The sequence below is a fragment of the Phycomyces blakesleeanus genome (assembly GCF_001638985.1).
Source record: "Phycomyces blakesleeanus NRRL 1555(-) unplaced genomic scaffold PHYBLscaffold_9, whole genome shotgun sequence".
In the NCBI taxonomy this organism is placed as follows: domain Eukaryota; kingdom Fungi; phylum Mucoromycota; class Mucoromycetes; order Mucorales; family Phycomycetaceae; genus Phycomyces; species Phycomyces blakesleeanus.
Genome location: NW_017265142.1, coordinates 42,245 through 61,607, shown reverse-complemented (window position 1 = coordinate 61,607; position 19,363 = coordinate 42,245). Strand labels below are relative to the sequence as shown.

General features: G+C 34.3%; 9 protein-coding genes across 9 annotated transcripts; 3 read left to right on the top strand and 6 right to left on the bottom strand.

The window, feature by feature from the left end:
- Nucleotides 1-19: 19 nt before the first annotated feature.
- Nucleotides 20-1,077, bottom strand: PHYBLDRAFT_63954 (hypothetical protein; the record flags this gene model as incomplete). The annotated part of the gene is made up of 2 exons (XM_018441210.1): nucleotides 20-550; nucleotides 952-1,077. 2 exons carry the CDS (start codon nucleotides 1,075-1,077, stop codon nucleotides 20-22), a joined length of 657 nt encoding a protein of 218 aa, XP_018292135.1.
- A 540-nt stretch (nucleotides 1,078-1,617) lies between these two features.
- PHYBLDRAFT_144552 (hypothetical protein) lies at nucleotides 1,618-4,457 on the top strand (the record flags this gene model as incomplete). The annotated part of the gene is made up of 11 exons (XM_018431240.1): nucleotides 1,618-1,718; nucleotides 1,779-2,002; nucleotides 2,417-2,503; nucleotides 2,549-2,592; nucleotides 2,666-2,902; nucleotides 2,997-3,153; nucleotides 3,193-3,278; nucleotides 3,401-3,568; nucleotides 3,678-3,683; nucleotides 3,795-3,965; nucleotides 4,029-4,457. The coding sequence occupies 11 exons, from the start codon at nucleotides 1,618-1,620 to the stop codon at nucleotides 4,455-4,457; spliced, it is 1,710 nt and encodes a 569-aa protein (XP_018292134.1).
- A 1,064-nt stretch (nucleotides 4,458-5,521) lies between these two features.
- On the bottom strand, nucleotides 5,522-5,959 carry PHYBLDRAFT_144551 (hypothetical protein; the record flags this gene model as incomplete). Its single annotated transcript, XM_018431239.1, has 1 exon — nucleotides 5,522-5,959. The coding sequence occupies one exon, from the start codon at nucleotides 5,957-5,959 to the stop codon at nucleotides 5,522-5,524; it is 438 nt and encodes a 145-aa protein (XP_018292133.1).
- A 159-nt stretch (nucleotides 5,960-6,118) lies between these two features.
- PHYBLDRAFT_144550 (hypothetical protein) lies at nucleotides 6,119-7,780 on the bottom strand (the record flags this gene model as incomplete). Its single annotated transcript, XM_018431238.1, has 3 exons — nucleotides 6,119-6,205; nucleotides 7,241-7,588; nucleotides 7,718-7,780. The coding sequence occupies 3 exons, from the start codon at nucleotides 7,778-7,780 to the stop codon at nucleotides 6,119-6,121; spliced, it is 498 nt and encodes a 165-aa protein (XP_018292132.1).
- A 1,546-nt stretch (nucleotides 7,781-9,326) lies between these two features.
- On the top strand, nucleotides 9,327-11,891 carry PHYBLDRAFT_144549 (C2H2-type zinc finger transcription factor; the record flags this gene model as incomplete). Its single annotated transcript, XM_018431237.1, has 2 exons — nucleotides 9,327-10,441; nucleotides 10,481-11,891. The coding sequence occupies 2 exons, from the start codon at nucleotides 9,327-9,329 to the stop codon at nucleotides 11,889-11,891; spliced, it is 2,526 nt and encodes an 841-aa protein (XP_018292131.1).
- A 639-nt stretch (nucleotides 11,892-12,530) lies between these two features.
- On the bottom strand, nucleotides 12,531-15,740 carry PHYBLDRAFT_144548 (hypothetical protein; the record flags this gene model as incomplete). The annotated part of the gene is made up of 4 exons (XM_018431236.1): nucleotides 12,531-12,658; nucleotides 13,697-14,114; nucleotides 14,470-14,905; nucleotides 15,016-15,740. The coding sequence occupies 4 exons, from the start codon at nucleotides 15,738-15,740 to the stop codon at nucleotides 12,531-12,533; spliced, it is 1,707 nt and encodes a 568-aa protein (XP_018292130.1).
- Nucleotides 15,741-16,135: 395 nt separating this feature from the next.
- On the bottom strand, nucleotides 16,136-16,678 carry PHYBLDRAFT_144547 (hypothetical protein; the record flags this gene model as incomplete). Its single annotated transcript, XM_018431235.1, has 2 exons — nucleotides 16,136-16,497; nucleotides 16,579-16,678. The coding sequence occupies 2 exons, from the start codon at nucleotides 16,676-16,678 to the stop codon at nucleotides 16,136-16,138; spliced, it is 462 nt and encodes a 153-aa protein (XP_018292129.1).
- A 240-nt stretch (nucleotides 16,679-16,918) lies between these two features.
- On the top strand, nucleotides 16,919-17,320 carry PHYBLDRAFT_144546 (hypothetical protein; the record flags this gene model as incomplete). Its single annotated transcript, XM_018431234.1, has 3 exons — nucleotides 16,919-16,943; nucleotides 17,113-17,156; nucleotides 17,216-17,320. The coding sequence occupies 3 exons, from the start codon at nucleotides 16,919-16,921 to the stop codon at nucleotides 17,318-17,320; spliced, it is 174 nt and encodes a 57-aa protein (XP_018292128.1).
- Nucleotides 17,321-18,157: 837 nt separating this feature from the next.
- Nucleotides 18,158-19,167, bottom strand: PHYBLDRAFT_144545 (hypothetical protein; the record flags this gene model as incomplete). The annotated part of the gene is made up of 4 exons (XM_018431233.1): nucleotides 18,158-18,215; nucleotides 18,399-18,865; nucleotides 18,937-19,029; nucleotides 19,087-19,167. 4 exons carry the CDS (start codon nucleotides 19,165-19,167, stop codon nucleotides 18,158-18,160), a joined length of 699 nt encoding a protein of 232 aa, XP_018292127.1.
- Between the last annotated feature and the right edge of the window lie 196 nt (nucleotides 19,168-19,363).

Genomic DNA, 19,363 nt, shown 5'->3' with positions numbered 1-19,363 from the left:
TAATCAAGGCAATGGGATGCTAGTTCTTCAGAGAACTGAGATCGTCTTTTTTTGGCAACAAGCAGACACAAGTGGACTGCCAAGAAAGAGAAAAGATTCCCTTTGACAAGGAATCGTTATATATCTGGGAAACGATATTGCCACACATGGGATGAGTGAAAACGAGGTGGAGGATCTCATATGGCAAACCATCTGGGCCCAGGCTACTGAAGCTGGGAGAACGGGCAGCACCTGACTGAATTGTGTCAAGAGCAAATAGCAGAGTCATATAGTCCTGTGCAAGTTCAGGCAAATGGAGATCTGAAGGTAAATGAGGGAGCAGCTCATCTACAGCAGAGTGGTCTATAGGATCAGAGGTGTACAAGCCTTCATAGAAGACTGCGGCAGCCTCAGTCATGGTGTTGGGTGTGGTGAAAATGTCGTTTGTAAGAGGGTGACAGAGGCTAGCAATGACTTTGCGGGATTGGCAAATGGAAATAGCGCGTTTGAGGTATCCTGCCAAAGTCTCCCCATTTTTACGCCAGTGTTTCCCAGCCCTGAGAGCCATAATCTTGATACTTCAAGTTGGACTTGCTGCAACAATCGTTTCACAATTGGAAGTTGGAAGTTCTGGGCAGGTTAGTGGCAGAAACGGTGAATGAGTTGGTTTTGTCATTCTTGTAGGCGTGCTTCCAGGTTGTTCAGAGAGGGGTGAAGGCAGTGAGAGAAACATTTAACAAAATAAATGACTTCGAGCTTAATCGCATCCCATTGGGCTTGAGAAAAAAAATCAGCCCAAAAAGCTGAAATGAGGGTGGAGAGAAGAGTGTTGAGATTGGTACAGAACGAAAACAATTGTTTTAGGTGAGGGTTAGCATGCCAAAGTCCCTTACCAGAAGACTTGGTTGAAGGGAGAGACAGACTGATGGCAATCAGGCAATGATCAAATCATTTCTGGTAAATATAACTAACTTGTGGGTTAGTAGTGCGAGGATGAAGGTCTGCAGACGCAAGGATGTAGTCAATGGTGGTGGAAGACAGGGTGCAGTGGAACGTAGGCTGTAGGTGCTGTCCATGAGAAGTGATACAGTCAGTCATATTGGTATCTATAAACTGTAGCCAGTCAGCTGGAGCACAACGTCCGAGAGCATAGTGTGAGTAGATTGCATAGTTAAAATCGCCCAATAGAATAAGGTTTAAAGGATTGGGAGGGATGAGGTCAGAAGTGGACAGTAAAGAGGTAAGAAAACGAGAGTACTAAAATAAGAGTGATATGTCGGGATTGGAAGTTGCCTTTGAAATTGCTGAAAGATATCACAAGAGTAGTTTTTCAGAAGAATAAAGATAATGTTTTATTTCGATGAAGCAATTTGTATTTATACTATCTTAAAGGGATTTTGCTAGAAGTTACCAGGTATTGGAAACTTCCAGCAAAGTGTAGTATTTCTGAAAAGGATTGAATTGGATTGGCTAGATTAGGATTCAGATTCTAGGAACGACATGCTCATGACATGGCTACGCTAATCGTAAATACTTTTCTGCAAGTCACAAATCCTTCCAAAAAAAAATGGAATTTGTTTTATTGTGTAGAATTTTTTACGCGTTTTTGTTACTGATTTGTTTATCAATACTATAATAATGAATGATATCACTTTTGACCCTCGCACCTCGACCATCTACCGTTTCATGCCTATGTATGAAAATGAGACAGAACAATTTGTCTTTGAAGCTGAAGAAGAGTATTAGCTGTGGTTCACAAACAACCCAGCTTGCCATGGCAACTGGGTCATTCAAAACAGCAACAAGTCGAAGAGAAAGGTTCCTGTTGGTGCTTTGATCGATCCCAATCTGATCAAAGTAACTCAGTATCTTAAATGCGATCATTTTGGCACAAAGGTAGAGAGTTTGAAGAAGCAAGCAGTTGAAAATGACGAGCTCCATGTTGTTAAGTGTAGAAATACTATGGGTAACAGCATCAAGGTGGGATGCTTGGCTGCTTTAGTTGTTAAGTTCTTTAACAGTAGTAAAGTAACTGTTGTATCCAACATAATTGTAGATTTTGATTAAAAGTACAGACACTCAATAAATATGTACATTGAGTTACCGACAACTAGTAACAATACTAAAAGATATATCTTCCCTTATACAAAGAAATTATGTAAAGAACACACTAAGACAAATACTAAGACTCTAGTCGATAACACTAAAAACATAAGAGCTAAATTATAGAAGATAATGGTAGATAAACAGACATTATATGATATCATCATATCATTACCAAGCTAAATACAATGTCTATATAAACGTACAATACTAATAGCAATAGAACAGCATCACTTTTCTGATTCTTTCACTTCTTCTAATAAAACAAAGTCTCACTGTACTCTCGTCTGCACTTGTTTTATTTTATATCTTATTTTTATCTCATACATAACAGTAACAGTAGTTTACAACTGGAGGCATAATAACCACAATCCTCTTGAGCTTTCTGATATCTCTCGATCTCGGCTCTCTGAAGAAGCCCGTATCTGAATCAATGAACACGTTGAGACAAACCTTGACTGGAAAGCCATGAAGAGACTCCTAAGACTAGAAGATATAAAACTAAAAGAGGTATTTTATTAATATATAGTGATGTTAAAATAAGATTTTATTATATATTTTTAATTATAATATCTTTAATTAGATGGAAAACTCTATGTCAATGACATCTATTCCTTCTGCAATGATGATACAGTATAAAGATGTTCATAATGTGATTGTAGCTAGAATCAACAACAGTGCTAGAAAGCACTACAAAGATGAGATAAGTACTGAAAGATGGATTGCTTTCCTTCAAGAAAAGGGCTACCAAACTATGTTTGACACATATAATTCTGTTGGGCCTCTTCTTATAAGCTGGGTCTCCCCTTGGCAGAAGAAGGTAACTACAAATATTACATATATATATAGTCAAATATTTAAATATATATCAAAAAGAATATACTATTTATCACTTTAATTTATTTTATCATTAGTTTTTAGAAAATGTAGAGGAGTGGTATCTTGACTCAACCCACAAAACCTGCAAGTCTTTCCTTGACAACAAGGACTGTTATTTGATGTCTGTGGTCGTATACAACCCTGTAACTAACAAGGGAGTTCCAGTTGCTTTCTTTGTTACCAGCATCGAATGTAGTTATATCATTGCAAGATGGTTGAATTGATTAAAAGACAACAATAGCTTGAAGGTCAAACAGATCATGATTGACTATAGCCCAATAGAGCAGAAGGCTATCCAGGATACATTTGGACCTTCAGTTCAAATTCTTTTGTGCCATTGGCATATCAAACATGCTTGGCAAAGTCATATCAAGAAGTTAATTTTATTAATGTATTTTACTTAAAACATTGAACCTATATTAACTAGTAATATTATTAGGTGACAATCCCCAACGCCCACCTTGAGACCAAGAATGTCTGGGCCAACATTTGTGCTGCATTGAACTTGATAATGTATAGCGATAATGAAGCCGACCACAATGCTCATTGGCAAAAGTTCAGATTAGACTATGGCATGCAGTTTCCTGTCTTAATGTCTTATATGGAGGTTACATGAGAACCAAAGAAAAAAAGTTGGGTTAAGGCATGGAGACAGGTATATTCAATATTGTTTTTTTTGTCTGATTATAAAAACTAATTTATAATTATTTTTGTAGGATGCTGTATGCCATACAAACAATTTGATAGAGTCTTATCATAACTAACTAAAGTCCTTTTATTTAGGCCAGTCTCGCAACTGTAGAATTGACAAGATTGTATATGTATTTTCTCAGTTAGCTGAGAGAGATTACCTTCAGGATACTCTTGAGACCTATTTTGGTATTAAGAGCATCAGGCTTAGTGTGGCTGACACAGAACGAAAGAGAAAGGTCAATGTTATTGCTATCAAAAGAGCAAATGGTCTGGTTGAAGAAGTTGAACCGCAAGAATTGCAAGCATACAAGGTAATATTATATAAAACATTTGCTTATATAATTTATAATTTATAATTAATATTGTTATTTTAGATGTATTCTTGCAAATCTTTTGGAGAGGGTTGTGAACTGGTATACTTTATTAAGTTCACAACCCACTTACATGACTGCTCTTGCCCAGACTCTGCTAGATTATGCAAATATATCTTCTTGGTCTCTCGAGTTTTTGACCTGCCGGTGACAGTAAGACGAAATGTTGTACTGGATTCAGCTGCGTTGTTTGGCCTTGGTAAAAACGATGGCAATATTATTTCAGAAGATAATATTGCCTTGTTGGAAAACCAAATGAGCGAAGATAAGCAGAAAGCAAATCTTCTGCTTATGAATGAAAGTTTGGAGAGAATTTGGAAGCAGGTATATATTTCTTCCAAAACCTTTGAGCAAAAAGAAGTCTTGTTAGACCTTATGAAGAAGGTAAACTCTGTTGTTAACCCAACTAATGGGTTGCGAAAGCAGACCTAAAGTCATATGTTGTAAATAAGTATTGACTACTGCTGTAATTGAGAATAAGTCTGAAGAAAATAATATAAGGTCTCAGCTATTTCAGTCAAAGGTGCCTACTGATTACTTTATTATTTAACACACAGGTTTAGCATGCATGATAGTGATTATATTTCATATGATGATATCACCATAATATGGGATACATCAGTGGATTATTATAAGCATAATTATAACTCATAAACACATTTACTTTCGATGTTAATACTTCATTGGAACTACACACATTTATATAATTAATCATACATTAATTATCCCAAGATCATGTTGCTCTGATTAAGGCTCAGATAGGATCGATTACCTAACCCCAGTCATATAATTTTCCCAATTCAAAATAATATAAATAGCAGTAGTAGTTCAGTGTAGGAACCTGGTCAAACTTTGATATAAAATCTTTTCTCAATAAACAAAACCTATACAAGTTCTCACAAATCTTCGTTCCTAATCTCAAATCTTCAATTCTTTTTCTTAAAAACTTCTTCAACTTCAACCACCACAACATCATAGATTACAAGACTTCTCTTTTAATTTAATTTTCTCAATAAACATCAAATTTCTATTCTCTTCTTTAATATAAAAGACTTATATAAACTATAAAATCAAATTTATAAAAATTGCCTTGTGAAAATTATTCACTAGACATAAAAAATTAAAATTTAGTTTGTACTTAAAAATAATTAAAAAAGTAAGATACTTTTGGCATTTTCAGCACAAAATATCCCCCCTATGTTTTTTCCTTTTTTTCTCAAATATTGTGCTTTTTTTTTGAAGAAATACAAGATACTATTGGCTGAATCTGCGTGACTTGCAGAAAAGTATTTACGATTAGCGTTATTTCTTATGACAGTACCATGAATTCTTGAATCAGAAAAGAAAGTCACAACTTAAAAGATTCTTTGATTTTGATTTTTTTTATAAAGACAATTTTAAAAAAAATAACAATTAAAAAAAAAATAAAAAAATAGTAGTTGATAATATATAATTGATAATTAATAATAAAAAAAAATAATAAAAAATTATGTTTGTCAAGGTGGACGGGATTGAGAGGGGAAGCCATGTTCCTTCAGCTTGTTGTATGAAAACTTTAATGTATCTAAGAACTGGCTCATGTCTTCTGAGATTCCATTGTACTTGGCTATCTTGCTGTCAAGTTCAACAGAGTATAATTGATGGTACTTCATGATATCAGCTTCTATCTTGTCAGAAAGAAGGGAAGTGTTAACTACTGCTTTAGTATCAGTATTAGATACATGGACAGCAGAGAAGGAGGAGGAAAGACTTTCACGCAAAGAGTAGGGAATGTCTAGCATATGATTGACAAGAAAGATATGCTTGCAAAGCTTGGAAGTATCAAGGCAAGTGCAGTTTTGCAGAAAGCTATTCTGTAGCTTAATGTTGTATACAACAAGATCAACTGTGAATGATCTGCAAGTGAATACAGTATCACTTAATTTCTCAACCATTTCTATAGCAGTATTGCTATCTAACATGTACACATTTCGTCTTTTTTGCTCTTCTTAGCATGTAAGACGTACTGATTGGAATCCATATAACATCTTGACGTTCTCTTGTCTGTAGTCAAGAGTCAAGGCTTTGGCCAAAAGATAAATAAGTCTATTTACTCAAAGAGATCTTGCACGTCCAAGATAGAAAGTCTTCAGCTGATTGTGATAAGACTCTATCAAATTATTGGTGTGAAAGGTTGCAGCCTATTGTTTATATTACATATTAGAAATGAGCTAATAATTAATAAAGTTTCATATCAATATCCATGCTTTGCACCATAATTCTTTTTTCCACACCCAGATTCTGTTAAAGTACAAAATAAAGTCATTATATTCTCCAAATTTCACAAGAAGTTTATTATACAATGTATTATAGGCAACAGAAGTTGTTGCATATATCATATTACTCAATACAGCACAAACACTGTTCCGAGCTATGTTCGAAGCATGTGTTGAGTATTGCACTTTAATCTATATTATAGTGTTATATGAGATATACACAATTTTAAATAAATATGCTACTTATATGCTTCTTTACATTAACTTCTCATGCTCTTTTAATATGCCAATGACATAACATGATATTAACACTATTGCCAAAGACTTCTTCAATTGCACCAATTTCGATGTGGCTGCAGTCAATCATTATTCTTTTCACCTTTAATGTAAAGATGTTCTTTACCTATGTCAATTATTGACTCAAGGTTGAGATATATTCATGATATGTTATAAAGAAGCAGACAGACAATCCCTTATTGGTGATAGGGTTTTGCACAATGATTATAAACAAAAAGGAATCTTCAGGTCCTTTACCAGCTATAATATTGAATGACTTGCTTGTTTTGTGTGTTGAGTCAATGCACCACTCTTCCGAATTCTCCAGAAAATAATACAATAATAAGATGTATAAATAGGTACATAGAATAAAATATAAATAATATATGTTATTTACTTCTTTCTGCTACTCAGAAACTCATGAAACAAGGAAGGGGTCATTCTTATGAACTGTGAAAAGAGTAGTATTTTCACCTTCATTCAACTCTTGAACTCACAGTTTGACACTTTCATAATGATCCACATGTTTTCTTGAGAGTTTCATCATTCGAGCATTGATAACATTTCTCACATGTTGATAATCAATGAGAAGAGAACAAGGGAAAGAAGATCTATTGCCAGCTTATTCAAGTTATGTAATTTTAAATAAGCAAAGTCTCTCATAATATACTACTTAATATTTACTTCAAGAAGTCTGTTTTCACTCATTCTAAACATGTTTTTGATGGATTTCCAATCCATGTTTTGGCTGACAAGCCCTTCTACCCATTGTTTTAATTCATTTGACAATCTTGACAAACTGATCTCTTCAATCTTAAATGGATCATGGTTTGGGTGCTGCCAGCTGTATTTGATACAAACAGTACCATCAGTCATGGTATGCTTATAGATACTAGCAGAACAATCAATCTTGATAGACTTGGTTGTTCTGATGTGTTTCTGAGCAGGCTGAGAAGTTTCTTTCACTTGGGTTTTTCCAGCATGATCACACAAGTAAACTACTGTCTTTACTTTGAGAGGATTTTCAAGAGGCTTCCCAACGAAGACTATGTTCTTCTCATGACTATAAGATCAATGGTAAACCCAATTGGGATGTTTTTTAGCAATATCATTTAATCAATTTGTAAATTCATCTTCAGATGAAAGGTCAAAGGATTCGACAGCTTCTATATAATCTGGAATTATGCGATTGTTGTAATTAGCAGCAATATTAAAGGTTGACATTTTGAGATTCGGTAAAAAAAGGTGTGTTTGGAAAAAATATTAAGGGGTAAGCGCATAATAAAAGTTTGCCCAAACAAAACAAATGAAAATAAATGCATGACTTGCTTTTATAATTGAAGAATTACTGTTACCAAGAAAACAATAACGTGGAGTTTGGGAAGCTGGCACATGTGCTATATTTTTAAAAAAAAAAAAGAAAAGCAAAGTGCAGACAAGAAGTACAGTGAGACTTTGTTTATTAATAAAAAGATATATGCCCTTCTATTGCTATTTGCTATGTGAGTTTATATAGACATTGCATGTGTATTTAGGATAATGATATGAGTATATCATGTGATATCTGTTTTCTTATATCATAGATAATATATTATTAAGTTATTACCCACGCTCTTGTTTGAGTGATTAGTGATGTTGACTAAGGTGTGTGACCTTGTTATTGGTATATTCTTTATTTAATGATAGTGTGAGAAATAATGAGTGGGTATTTTTGGTGGGCCATAGTCTGACTGAGTTTTATTCTTGCTATTTTTGGTGCGATGAGATTGAGCATCACACCAAAAGAAATCAGGGTCCAAATTTGGACAGGTTTTAAGCACTGTTTTGTTGGCGTTTGCTGGGAACAATATAATGGCCTTATACAGAATACAGTAATTTCACTACAGAGCGTGTTTTGAACTTCATTTTTTAAATCAAATTTGGAAATAATGGGTTTTGAAATGCAGCAATTTTATTCAGAAAAAATATTGGGGGGGAGGATTCAACTTTTACTAGGGTGGGAATCAGGCTAGGCTAGGCCACTGCTACTAGGCCACTGCTACTAGGCCACTACTACTAGGCCACCTTTGGACTGATGCTTAGCTTTCACTTGACCTTCATCTGATGCCCGCCCAAAATTTATCTGACTACTGAAGCTACCTAGATTCCATTGATGCTCACTGACATAATATATGGAAAAGCAAATAATAGTATGAAGAGACAAAGATGCTGGCAAGCTATCCGTATAAATACAAATAGAGATATTCATAGCTAACATAGAAAAATGACAAGAGTTAGGAGCTGTATTTACACTTATAATCAAATAATAAAATACCTTTACTATGGATAAAGAGCTATGCTATTTGGTATAGCTTTACTTATCTGAAATGTAAACTATGTGTTAGTATAAAGTGTTTTGACTTGGAGCAGTTTGTTTCTTTTTGTAAAGCTTATCTCACAATGGCAAGTACTTGATTAAAAAACTTTTGATTATTTAACATGTAGAAAAAGTAACATACAGTTTGATTTACTTATCTAAACTGATTACAAGCATGATTTGCAAATTCTATATAAGAGTAAAGTATTAATCATTGGCCATTACAAGTTCTGTTTGATGAATAAAAATAAAGAAGGAAAAAAATTAACTTATAAAAAAGAAAACAAAGAAAAAATAAAGAAAAAAAATACTAAGTGAAATTTAAGACTCAGAAGGGTATTTAAGTTTGCATTAGTTTCATTATTGTCAGGCACCTTTCTTTACTTCCTTTCATTTAATTAACCTTACTCTATAATGGGCAAAGAACAACTTAAATACAGCAAAAATTTGAGCAAAATTAAGCTTACAAGCCATTCTTTCACCTGTCATTTGTGCTTGCAAGAGTGCAGCACATTGTATAACCTTCAGCAACATGTTCAGACACATGACATAGCAACCTCTTCGGATTCTTTGACTGAAAACGCACTCAGCCTTAACGTTAGAAGCATTCCTAATTCTGAGAGGGAATTTAATGTAGTCAAAGATAATCAAGAAACATTGTTTCAAGTCGATATTTCGACCATGATCGAAGAAGAACAAGAAGAAGCCCTGGGAGAAAATATCTCTTCTCTTAGAGAAAGAATATTCAACATGGCATCATCGACAATTAACAGTAACGAGGAATCAGATCTCCCTACCCTGGCTTTTGAAGATTGTCAATCCCTTTTGGACTTTTCTGCTGCTTCAGGTGAATGGAATCAAAGCGTGCCCCCCTTCTTCCCTTTTCAAAATCTTCAGACCTTGGTTTTGCAAGCATTTGTTGATGGCGACAACAGCATGATCTCAGTGTCGATGCTTACAAAGGTCATATATATCATCAATTTGTTATTTGAGTTGAAGAAAAGAGCAGACGAGACCAAAGCAGATTTCAAGCTATCAAAAGTCGGAACTCTGTTGAATTATCAGCATAACAAGTTCAACAAGGTTTCTCTGTTCCTTACCACCGTCAAGAAAGTGACTATCAAAGCTACTTCGAATTTGGGCTCAGGAATCACTGGTCAAGTGAAAACTGTAGACTGTCATTTCAACTTACCTTCAGATCACTTGCGTCTTCTCTTGGCAAACCCCCAAAAGGCCTCTTATCTTTCAGCCCTCCCAGACTACACAGAAAATCAGTGTCTTTCTGTCCAGCAAGGAGAAAAATGGAGAAGAAATCCTTTGTTTCAACATCCATTTGTTCTAACAAATGGCAAAGACTTTTGGATTGGAGATGTTGCCATGCTATATAGTGGGCAATCTATTCTAATTGAAAGGTTCTACATGAAAGACATGCTTGCTCTCTTTGACAGATATCTTGTTGAACAAGACTCTGACAGTGAAGGCCATGCTTTACATAAAGTACAAAGCTCTCCTGTCACTTACAAAATCAAGTACCTGGTTTCTGCTTGACTCCCTCCAATGTTCTATAGTCACCCCAAGAACTGGTCTTCCTCTGGTGAGGCATCCTTGAATCCAACGCACCATGGGCTGTTGTTCAAGAGTCATCCTATGAAAAAGCCAATGTTCAATAGTGCCAACCAGTTCATTCGATTTCAGAAGGCCATCATCACTCCACTTGCTATCTTTTCTGATAATACTTCTGGGAACCTTACAAAAACGCATGAAATGTACGACAGTGTGCTGGTCAACTTCTCTGTGATGTCATACAGCATGAAAAACAGACACAAGAATAATTTCTTTGTCACAGCCGTTTCCCAGCAAGCCAGATTCAAGTTGACTCATCTGATGCCCGTTCTAGCCACAGATCTAAAGACGCTAGAAAATGGTGTTGATATGTACTCATCAACATACGACGAGACTGTCACTGTATGTGCTCCCTTGCTCTTTATCACAGCCGATAATGCCCGACATGCTGAACTTGTTGGCTTGAAGCATTCGACGTCAAATTTCTCATGTAGAAAATGCTACTACCGAAACCTGTCCAGATTTGGCTTCGACGACTTCGATTCTGAGTATTTGGTTTGTGACTGCCAGCACAGAATGAAAGAACATTATAAGATTGCAGCCACTGATCCAACTCGTAAAGAGAAGGCAATTCCTGGTATATTACCAAACGCTGATAATCTCTATCTGAAAACGGAAAAGCCTACCAATAAGGCACTTATCCTTGCTGATCTTAGATATAGTCATACTGGTACTGACGACCTACTGTGTTTGCAGTCCTTTGATCCTGCTCTTGATACACCTGTAGAGATTTTGCATACTGTGGCTCTTGAAGTTTACAAATATCTTGTTAATCATCTGTTCAAGGAAGTTTTAAAGGGCAACACTGCTTCACAAGTAAAGTTATCTGATTTGCTGGAGCAAGAAAAAGGGTCTAGAGACTTCACAAGAACTTTCAGAAAGAAGATTAGACATAGTGGATCTTATTTTGACAAGGAGTTCAAGATTCTGGCACAAGTCTTGCCACCTATTCTTAACACTGAATTCACCAACAACACCAAAGTTAGTATGATTGCTAAGCCCTTCACAGAACTTGACATTCTATCATCTCTTTTATTCATTCGAGAGGTCGATTCTGATTTTGATCAATATCTCAACAATGTTAATAATACTGCTCATTGTCTTGTCAAGTCTTTGTACGAATATGATATATATGCCAACACCAAGTTCAGCTTGACCCTGAAGATGCACCTTCTGCTGCACTTGAAAGAAGACATCAAGAGGTTTGGCTGTGCTCTCCACTTTGAGACCGAAAAGGGTGAACAATTCAACAAGTTCATCCAGACTCATTTGGTGTACTCCAACCGTCGTGCTGATAACAGGGATCTTACATTCAAGTTTGGAAAGCAAGATATGCTTAGACACTGTTGTGAATGAGTATTGATTACTGCTGAATCTGAGAGTAAGACTGAAGGATAAAATAATATCCTCAGCTATTCCAGTCAAACGGATCTCCCTTTATGATATTATCTAATACACAGATCATCATACACATAATTGATTATTTATTATTATCACCATGACATGGGATATACAAATACATATACATTATATATATGGCATCATTATATTTCATCTACATATTTCTTTTATTATACAAATACTTAAGTGAGAGACTACAACTACAACTATTTAATATTATGAAACATTACCCAAGTATCTGGGTCGGAATACTAAAATATTACTAATAGCATAAATGCTCTTCTTTACCAAAACTCTTGGACTGCTCTGACTGGAGAAGTATCATATCAATTGGTCTTTCCAAATCTTTCCAGAAGAACAATACTCCTGGAAGATGACTCATCGTGATAAAGATTACTTAAGCACACACTGAATTACAAATTAGAAAAACATATAAATATCAGTAGATAGTTCCGTGTAGAAAGAGAATCGAATTTTATCATTCTTTACTTTTCTTTTGAAATAAATAACCTACACAAGTTCTCACGAATTCTTTTGTCTATATTATATTTTGCTTTATTTTCTCCCCACAACAGACACATTGCCAATAGAAGTTCATGGATTGATAGAACTACAGGTACTCGAGTAAAGAGTGGATCTGGTATTTCTGTCTTTCTTCAAGATCAAGGAATTAAATTTTCTGACAACTACTTTGGCAAATACCAGGAATTCGTGGACAACAACTATATAAAGACAAAGATTGTTACTGGTGTCTCAGTTGCATTTTCCTATAAAGATAATGTCAGCAGGCTGTTTGTTAGAAGGGTTGTGAAAAGTAATAGTGCTTTGTGCATTCAGCATTACCAGCTTTTCTCACCCAACCTGAATTTGACAACAGTTGGCTGCCAACCAAGTGAACATTACTGCAATTTGAAAGATGTCAAAATTGAATACATGTTACATCTGACTTCAGATGTTCACCTTTCTTGCATCAATCTCCTCAAGTTTGAATCTTATCACTTCTTTTGCAAGAATTACTTCCGTTTTTTTGCTTTGAATGAATAAACTTCTTATTTCTTTGCCCCCCCTCCCATTTTTTTTTCAATTGCTTTTTAATTTCAGTTTGAATTATTAAGTATTTCTATTGGGTGCTTCTCAAAAAGTAACAACGAGTTTCAATTTTAGAAGTACCGACCCTTCAAAATTATTTTTTTTTGAGATTTTTCTGAAAAAAGAAATAGTTTTCAGCCTAAATTAACTTTTATAGATAAACAACTCTTATTTTAGGCTCAGAGACCCAAAATTACTATTTTTATATGAGAATTTCTCTTGGTGTGATAGAGATACACCACAAGAGATTTTTAGTGGCAAATATGGCAATTGCTTGCTTATAGCCAATTTGATTGGCTTATACAAAATTTCTCTATGTAATATTTTAAAACTCAATTTTTTCCGCCTATATAAAGAAGGAATATAGGTTTAGTACTACTCAAAAATTTTTGAGTGAGACAAAAACTTTTTAAGTGAGACAGACAATGTTCAAGTAAGACAAAATGTTTATTAAGGAAAGTCAGGAATTGAAGAGAAAAGAAAAAGAACATCAAAATTTCAAGTAAAAGAAAAGCATAGTAAAACATATTTGTATAAAAAAAAGCATAATAAAAGCATATTCTATAAAGAGAGGCATAGTAGAAACATATTCATGCATAGAATAAACGTAGTAGATATTTACTCATATAATAAAAAGTTGTTTTTAAAAAACCAGTAGGAGCCAAACTTACTCAAGTTTACAATATAAAAAGAATCACAATAAAGGTGCATATCAAGTTTGCAAACAAGTTTCAAGTGGGAAAGGTCAGTATGGTGGTTTATCAAGATAGCTTTTGCATAGTTATTTTTCTTGTCATCTTCAGTGCAAGCAACAAGTTCAAGAAAAGTAACAACTGATCCACAAACATATCCAATATGGGGTCGGGAGGAAGAGTCATTGTTAAAAATAAAGACACCAAAAGAATTGTTCTTGATACGTTCTTCATCTATATCACCAGTATTATTGTTGTCAGTAAAGTCTCTTGAACCACCAAAGAATGAAAAACAGAACTTTTTTTCATTGTTTCCTTGAAGGAAGGTTGCGATTTCACTTCCTGGTTTTTCACATTGTCCATTTTCGTTAAGCCAAGAGCCACAATTTATAACATGCTATAATGCTGCCTGTTTTACAAATTTGAGACAGACATCTTGCAAGGTATTCTTATGGTTTGTGTGAAAGAGATGTTTGCGAATATGCTTATTAAATTGTTTGCCTTTTTTCAGTTTCAAATTGAAAAGCGGTACTGAATCTTTGAATGTCATCTTTCAAGTGGATCAAGTTGTAAATTTTAGGCTTCGTGCAGAATGCAGTATACTTCTTTATTTTTGCGGTTTTGTTCTTTTCTTTGACTTTGGCTATCTTAAAAGTATTATAGTCATGTAATTGTGCAAGTAAACGTCTTACAGATAGGTTCACTTTAATAAGATAGTCATCAAAACCTGAGGTTACCTCTCAAACAAATACTAAGGAACATAGGCGGCCAAGTTCAATAAAGCAAGATTCAATATTGTCTAGTATAGGCTCATTCAAAAAATCGGTGATGAGAATGACAGAGAGAATTTGCAAGAGCACCTTAAAATCTCTATCAACATAGGATTCTGAGTGATTGATATTTCTTGTGAATTTGCACGATAATCCAGTTAAGCATTTGTAATCATTCAAACATGTCTTGATTCTTTGAATTATATCTTTTTTGCTTTTAAGAATACTGTTTATAAGATGGATGACCATATACTTTTCAATTCCAAGAAGAATAGTATGAGGAATCTTTACAGGTGTATTGCTTGATGAGTCAAAAGCATCTAGTTCCAAAAGAGATCCAGTCAAGCGATCTTGGAATCTTAAGTCTTTGGCAGGCAAGTTACATCTGTCTGTTGGGGCATCAGGTATGATGGTTGTTCTGTCCAACATGAAATTAGCAAGCACATAATGTTTCCGGATTCGTCTCTTATGAGGCTTAGTATAGTATTCTTTGGCTGAAAGAAAATCCTTTAGTCTGTGAATGTATACATAACATTTTCTGCATAATACAAAGACATTGGGCCAGATAATCCACAAAGTTCATAATGGCAAAATGTATTGACTTCAATCCAGAGAACAGTGGCAACAATAAGGACATACTGGTTTTCTTTTTCACAGAACATAACTACACTCTTTTCAAGGGCCTTGATATTACAGACCATTACAGGTAAGATAGACACATCTTTTGCACTGTTTTTCTTGGGAACTATAGCAATAAATCGAATGTTTTCTATGGAGAACCTATCTCTAAATGACAACCCAGCACATTTCATTAACCAACTTTCATAAGGATTGTATTGCTTTGACAAGTTTCCAGAGGTATCATCAGTAAAAAATATTAATGGTACTATGATAACTTTGTAAAATGTATTGGCCGGTGCATTAGAAATTTTTTGTTTCATAGGATGTTGGGTAAAAAGAAGAGTGTAATAAACAGGGCATAATATTGCGGTATACTGCGGTGATATGCTCAAATAGCATGCTTCTTCAAGGCGATGGTTGTCAACATGGTCAATAAGCTCTATATTAATATCAGTAGCAGCGATTTCTACACCGTGACATTTGTCTGAAATAATTCTAATCATATAACCTCTTGCATAAATATGGCTGTTTGCTGTATGAAATGACTCAACCAAAAAGCATAGCATAGGATTGTTAGCCTTTAAGTAAAGGATATCTCCAGCCCAAATATCGACACTGTTCACAGTAAACATTGGCTGCTGGAATAAAGGATGGTTTCTCTATTTTTCACCTTGTTGCAAAGAAATAGCTTGTCCTGAAGTACAATCGGGTAAGGAAGCAATTAAATCATACTTTTTTGAATTTGATATGAGAAATTTAAGGTGGGTAGACGGCAGATTGAGATATATATGTTCAGTATTGTTAGGTACTTGTATTTCTTGGTGTAGAGAGGGAAGCACAGGGATCTTGTTTCCTTTTCTAGTTTGGTAGTTCAAAGGTTATCTAAGTGGGGTAACTTAAATACTTTTCCAGTTGGCATTTCAGCATATATCTTAAAAATCAAGTTCATAGCAGCAAGAATCGTCTTCACTATTCTTTGAGAAAGCATATCATTATCACCGTCAATAAATGTAAATAGAACCATAGATTAGAGATCAGGGAATGGATGAAATCCAGAGCTAGGTTGGTTATTAGTGTCAGTGTTTAGTATAAATTCTTCTAAGTTTCCAAAGTTGTTTATGTCCATTTTGCCATTTACTGCAGATTCTAGATACTCATTTACAGAGGAAAGAACATAATTGTCAGTAGTATCATCATTAAAATAATCATCAATAATATTGTTTTTGTCATCGTATTTTTCGCTATTGCTGGAGTATTCATCTGCTGAATTAACATCATTATCTGTTTCAAATGTTTGAAACTCAGCCATTGTTTCTGCTGGTATTGTTGTTGTTGTTGTTGTTACTGTTGCTGCTTCATCATTGAAGTAATCCAAAGAGTTCTCCAAGTCTACATTAGAGATCTGGTGAACATTCTTAAGATGTTGACAAAGATTTCATGAGTGAGTATAAGTAGTTCTGCAGTCTGGACAACTAAACTCTCTATCATTTGTGCTAAAATTGTATTCGCCTGGCCTTTGAGAGATTGGGCTATTAAGTATAATGCGTTTATGTCTTCTGTTTTTTGGCATAAGAAAAGTAAGACAAATGTACAAAATGACTTAGACAAATTATTTGAATTTATAGAATGCAAAGACTGATATTTAATGTCAGTGCACCAATCATATTTTTTTCTCATAGCTTTTATAAAATAAAAATGACATGCTTTTGTTTTCTTTTTCCTATAAATTCATTCCAAAAGATTTGTTGTTTAGAGTATTTCCATCTCTAAGGTACTCTAACACGTTTGCAACATTTATAGTAGTAACGTTATGTCTAAATACCCTTACTGGAAAGGTATGCTGACTATCAGAGTAGCTTCATATGACAACATATTTATTAATCATACTAATCTGATTTATAAATTAGTTTTGTTGTTATCTGATTAAATGAGTAAAAAAGTAATAACTATATACTTTGCTTACAAAGCAACATAATAATAACTATTATTTTTTATTACTTTTAGATATTCACCTGTCTATAATTACAAATCAGTTAGCAGATTCAAAGGTAAGATTTTCTCAAACATCTCTAAGCCTGATTACTAATTATTTGTCATACTGTTTTAGAGTTTCTTGGCGCTTGTGCTTTCAAGTCTCTTGGTATTCAAGTATCCAGAATCATCGGTTCCAAAGGCATCCATGACAATGCATTTATCTCTTGCGTTTAGTTAGACATAGTAGCTTACTATAAAGCAGTCATGTAATCTGCAGCCATTGGTACAGGCAGCTATACTACTACTATTTCCAGTAGTATTAGTAGGCTGGTGTGCTACTGTATGAGGATTATGTGGCCCAACCTAGATTTTTTCTATTTTTTTATTTTTTTTACAGCTTAAAATATACTAAAAAAATAAATAATAAAAACCTATTTTTTCAACCCAAAAATTATTTGAAACAAATCCAATTTTGAACCATTTTTGATATTTCTGAAATCTATTTTCAAAATACAATTTATTTTTAGTCAGCAACCCTCATCAAAAATAGGACTTTTCTATATGGTAGTCATAGACTTGGTAGTACACCGACAATGCTTTTGGGATGTGATTACACAAAAAAATCTCTTGTGATATACACTTTTTCAAAAAATTAGGTTTATTTCCTGAAAAAAAAATTCAAATTTGTTAATAAAAAGAAGACGATTTTGACGTTTTTATCATAATGGATGTCTTTATTTTAATATGAATATGTGTTGACTAAAAGTTATATAATTCAAGGCTGGCTACTACTACTACTAGAATGGACCTTTCTTGACAGCTTTCCTATCTTATAATGCTCTAATATATATGATTATTGATTGGAATTACTTGTATTTGTAATGATTTATTACTCATACAGTTTTCTGGAAAGCCATAAAATAAAGACATATATTTTGATATAACAGTGAAAGTAGTATATATTTATTGAATATAATAAGAATTATTTATGTAGAAAAATAATTAAATGAAGATAGTTTTATATCTTTTACGATAATCAAGCTCTATATTTATCTAGAGAAATTCCAAGCTGAACTCAGTCATTCTCCATTCTTTGAGCGGCTTCTTCAGGGGATATATTCTCTAACTCTGCTCTTTCATTAATTGCATTGTACAGCTCTTTTCTTCTACTAAAAAATCTAGACTCTTTACGATCTTTTCTCTATGCAGTTCCATACTTATTTTCTAAGGATTGAATGGATAGGCTGCCATTAAAGCCGAAAACATATTCTCTCTATATATCAGTAACAGAGAAAATTCTTTGGCTCATTGTATACTGTTCCAGCTGTTCTGTGTGTGTTGGCTGTTGAGATGTTACAGCACTATGTAATGGAGTACTTTGGGGTGGTAGCTGTAGAGGTTGTGATGTAATGATGTTATGCTGTAAAGATAGGTTTAATAGTGTTGCAATTGTAGAGTTACTGAATTGATTGTATCCGAGAGCAAAAAAAATGGTAAAATTGTTGTTTAATCTATTAATGGAGGTGGCGTGTGAAGAGAGGTGGGCATATATCATGGACTGCATCGAATTCATGGTGGCGTGAACTGTTCCGAAACCAGCTCTGACACTATCTACCATCTTTGGCATAACCATATCCATCCTTTTATTGCTCATGAATACCTCTTCTTCTTGCTGTACTGTGGAGAGAACTTGCTGCTTGAAGCTTTTGTATTTCTCTGACATGAAGATAACACATGTCCAAAGATAATAACCTGGGAATCTCTTTTTCAGAAGAGCAGAGTCCTAAAAAAAAGCAGCAAAGAAATATTACTTAGAGAAAATATTACAAACAGTGCTTTAATAATAACATGTACCTGTAGAAATACCACTTGAAGTCGCAAAAGTAAATCCAAAAAAAATGGGCCAGCTATGTCCTCTTGGACATCTCCATTTGCAAATTTCTGTCTCTAAGATTCGATATTTGGGAAAACCATTGTTTGTAGAGAAGCCGAAGGTTGAATCACTGCTCGTGCTAAAAAGAAGTTGCTACTGTTTCCAGAAAACTCTGCTAAAGCCTTTATTGCTTCCACAGGCAATGTTGACATATAACATCCCACCATACAGTCCGTTTCCCACCTTCCAACCATTCATTGTTGGTCACTGGAAACATTTTTTTGTGCAATCATATTGAAAGCACTTTTGCGGTTGGCATAGATGACCTTTGAAGTATGGATCCCAACTGATTTGAATGCCTCAAGATATATTTTATGCTGCATCTTGTATCATATCAGCTTGAAGCAG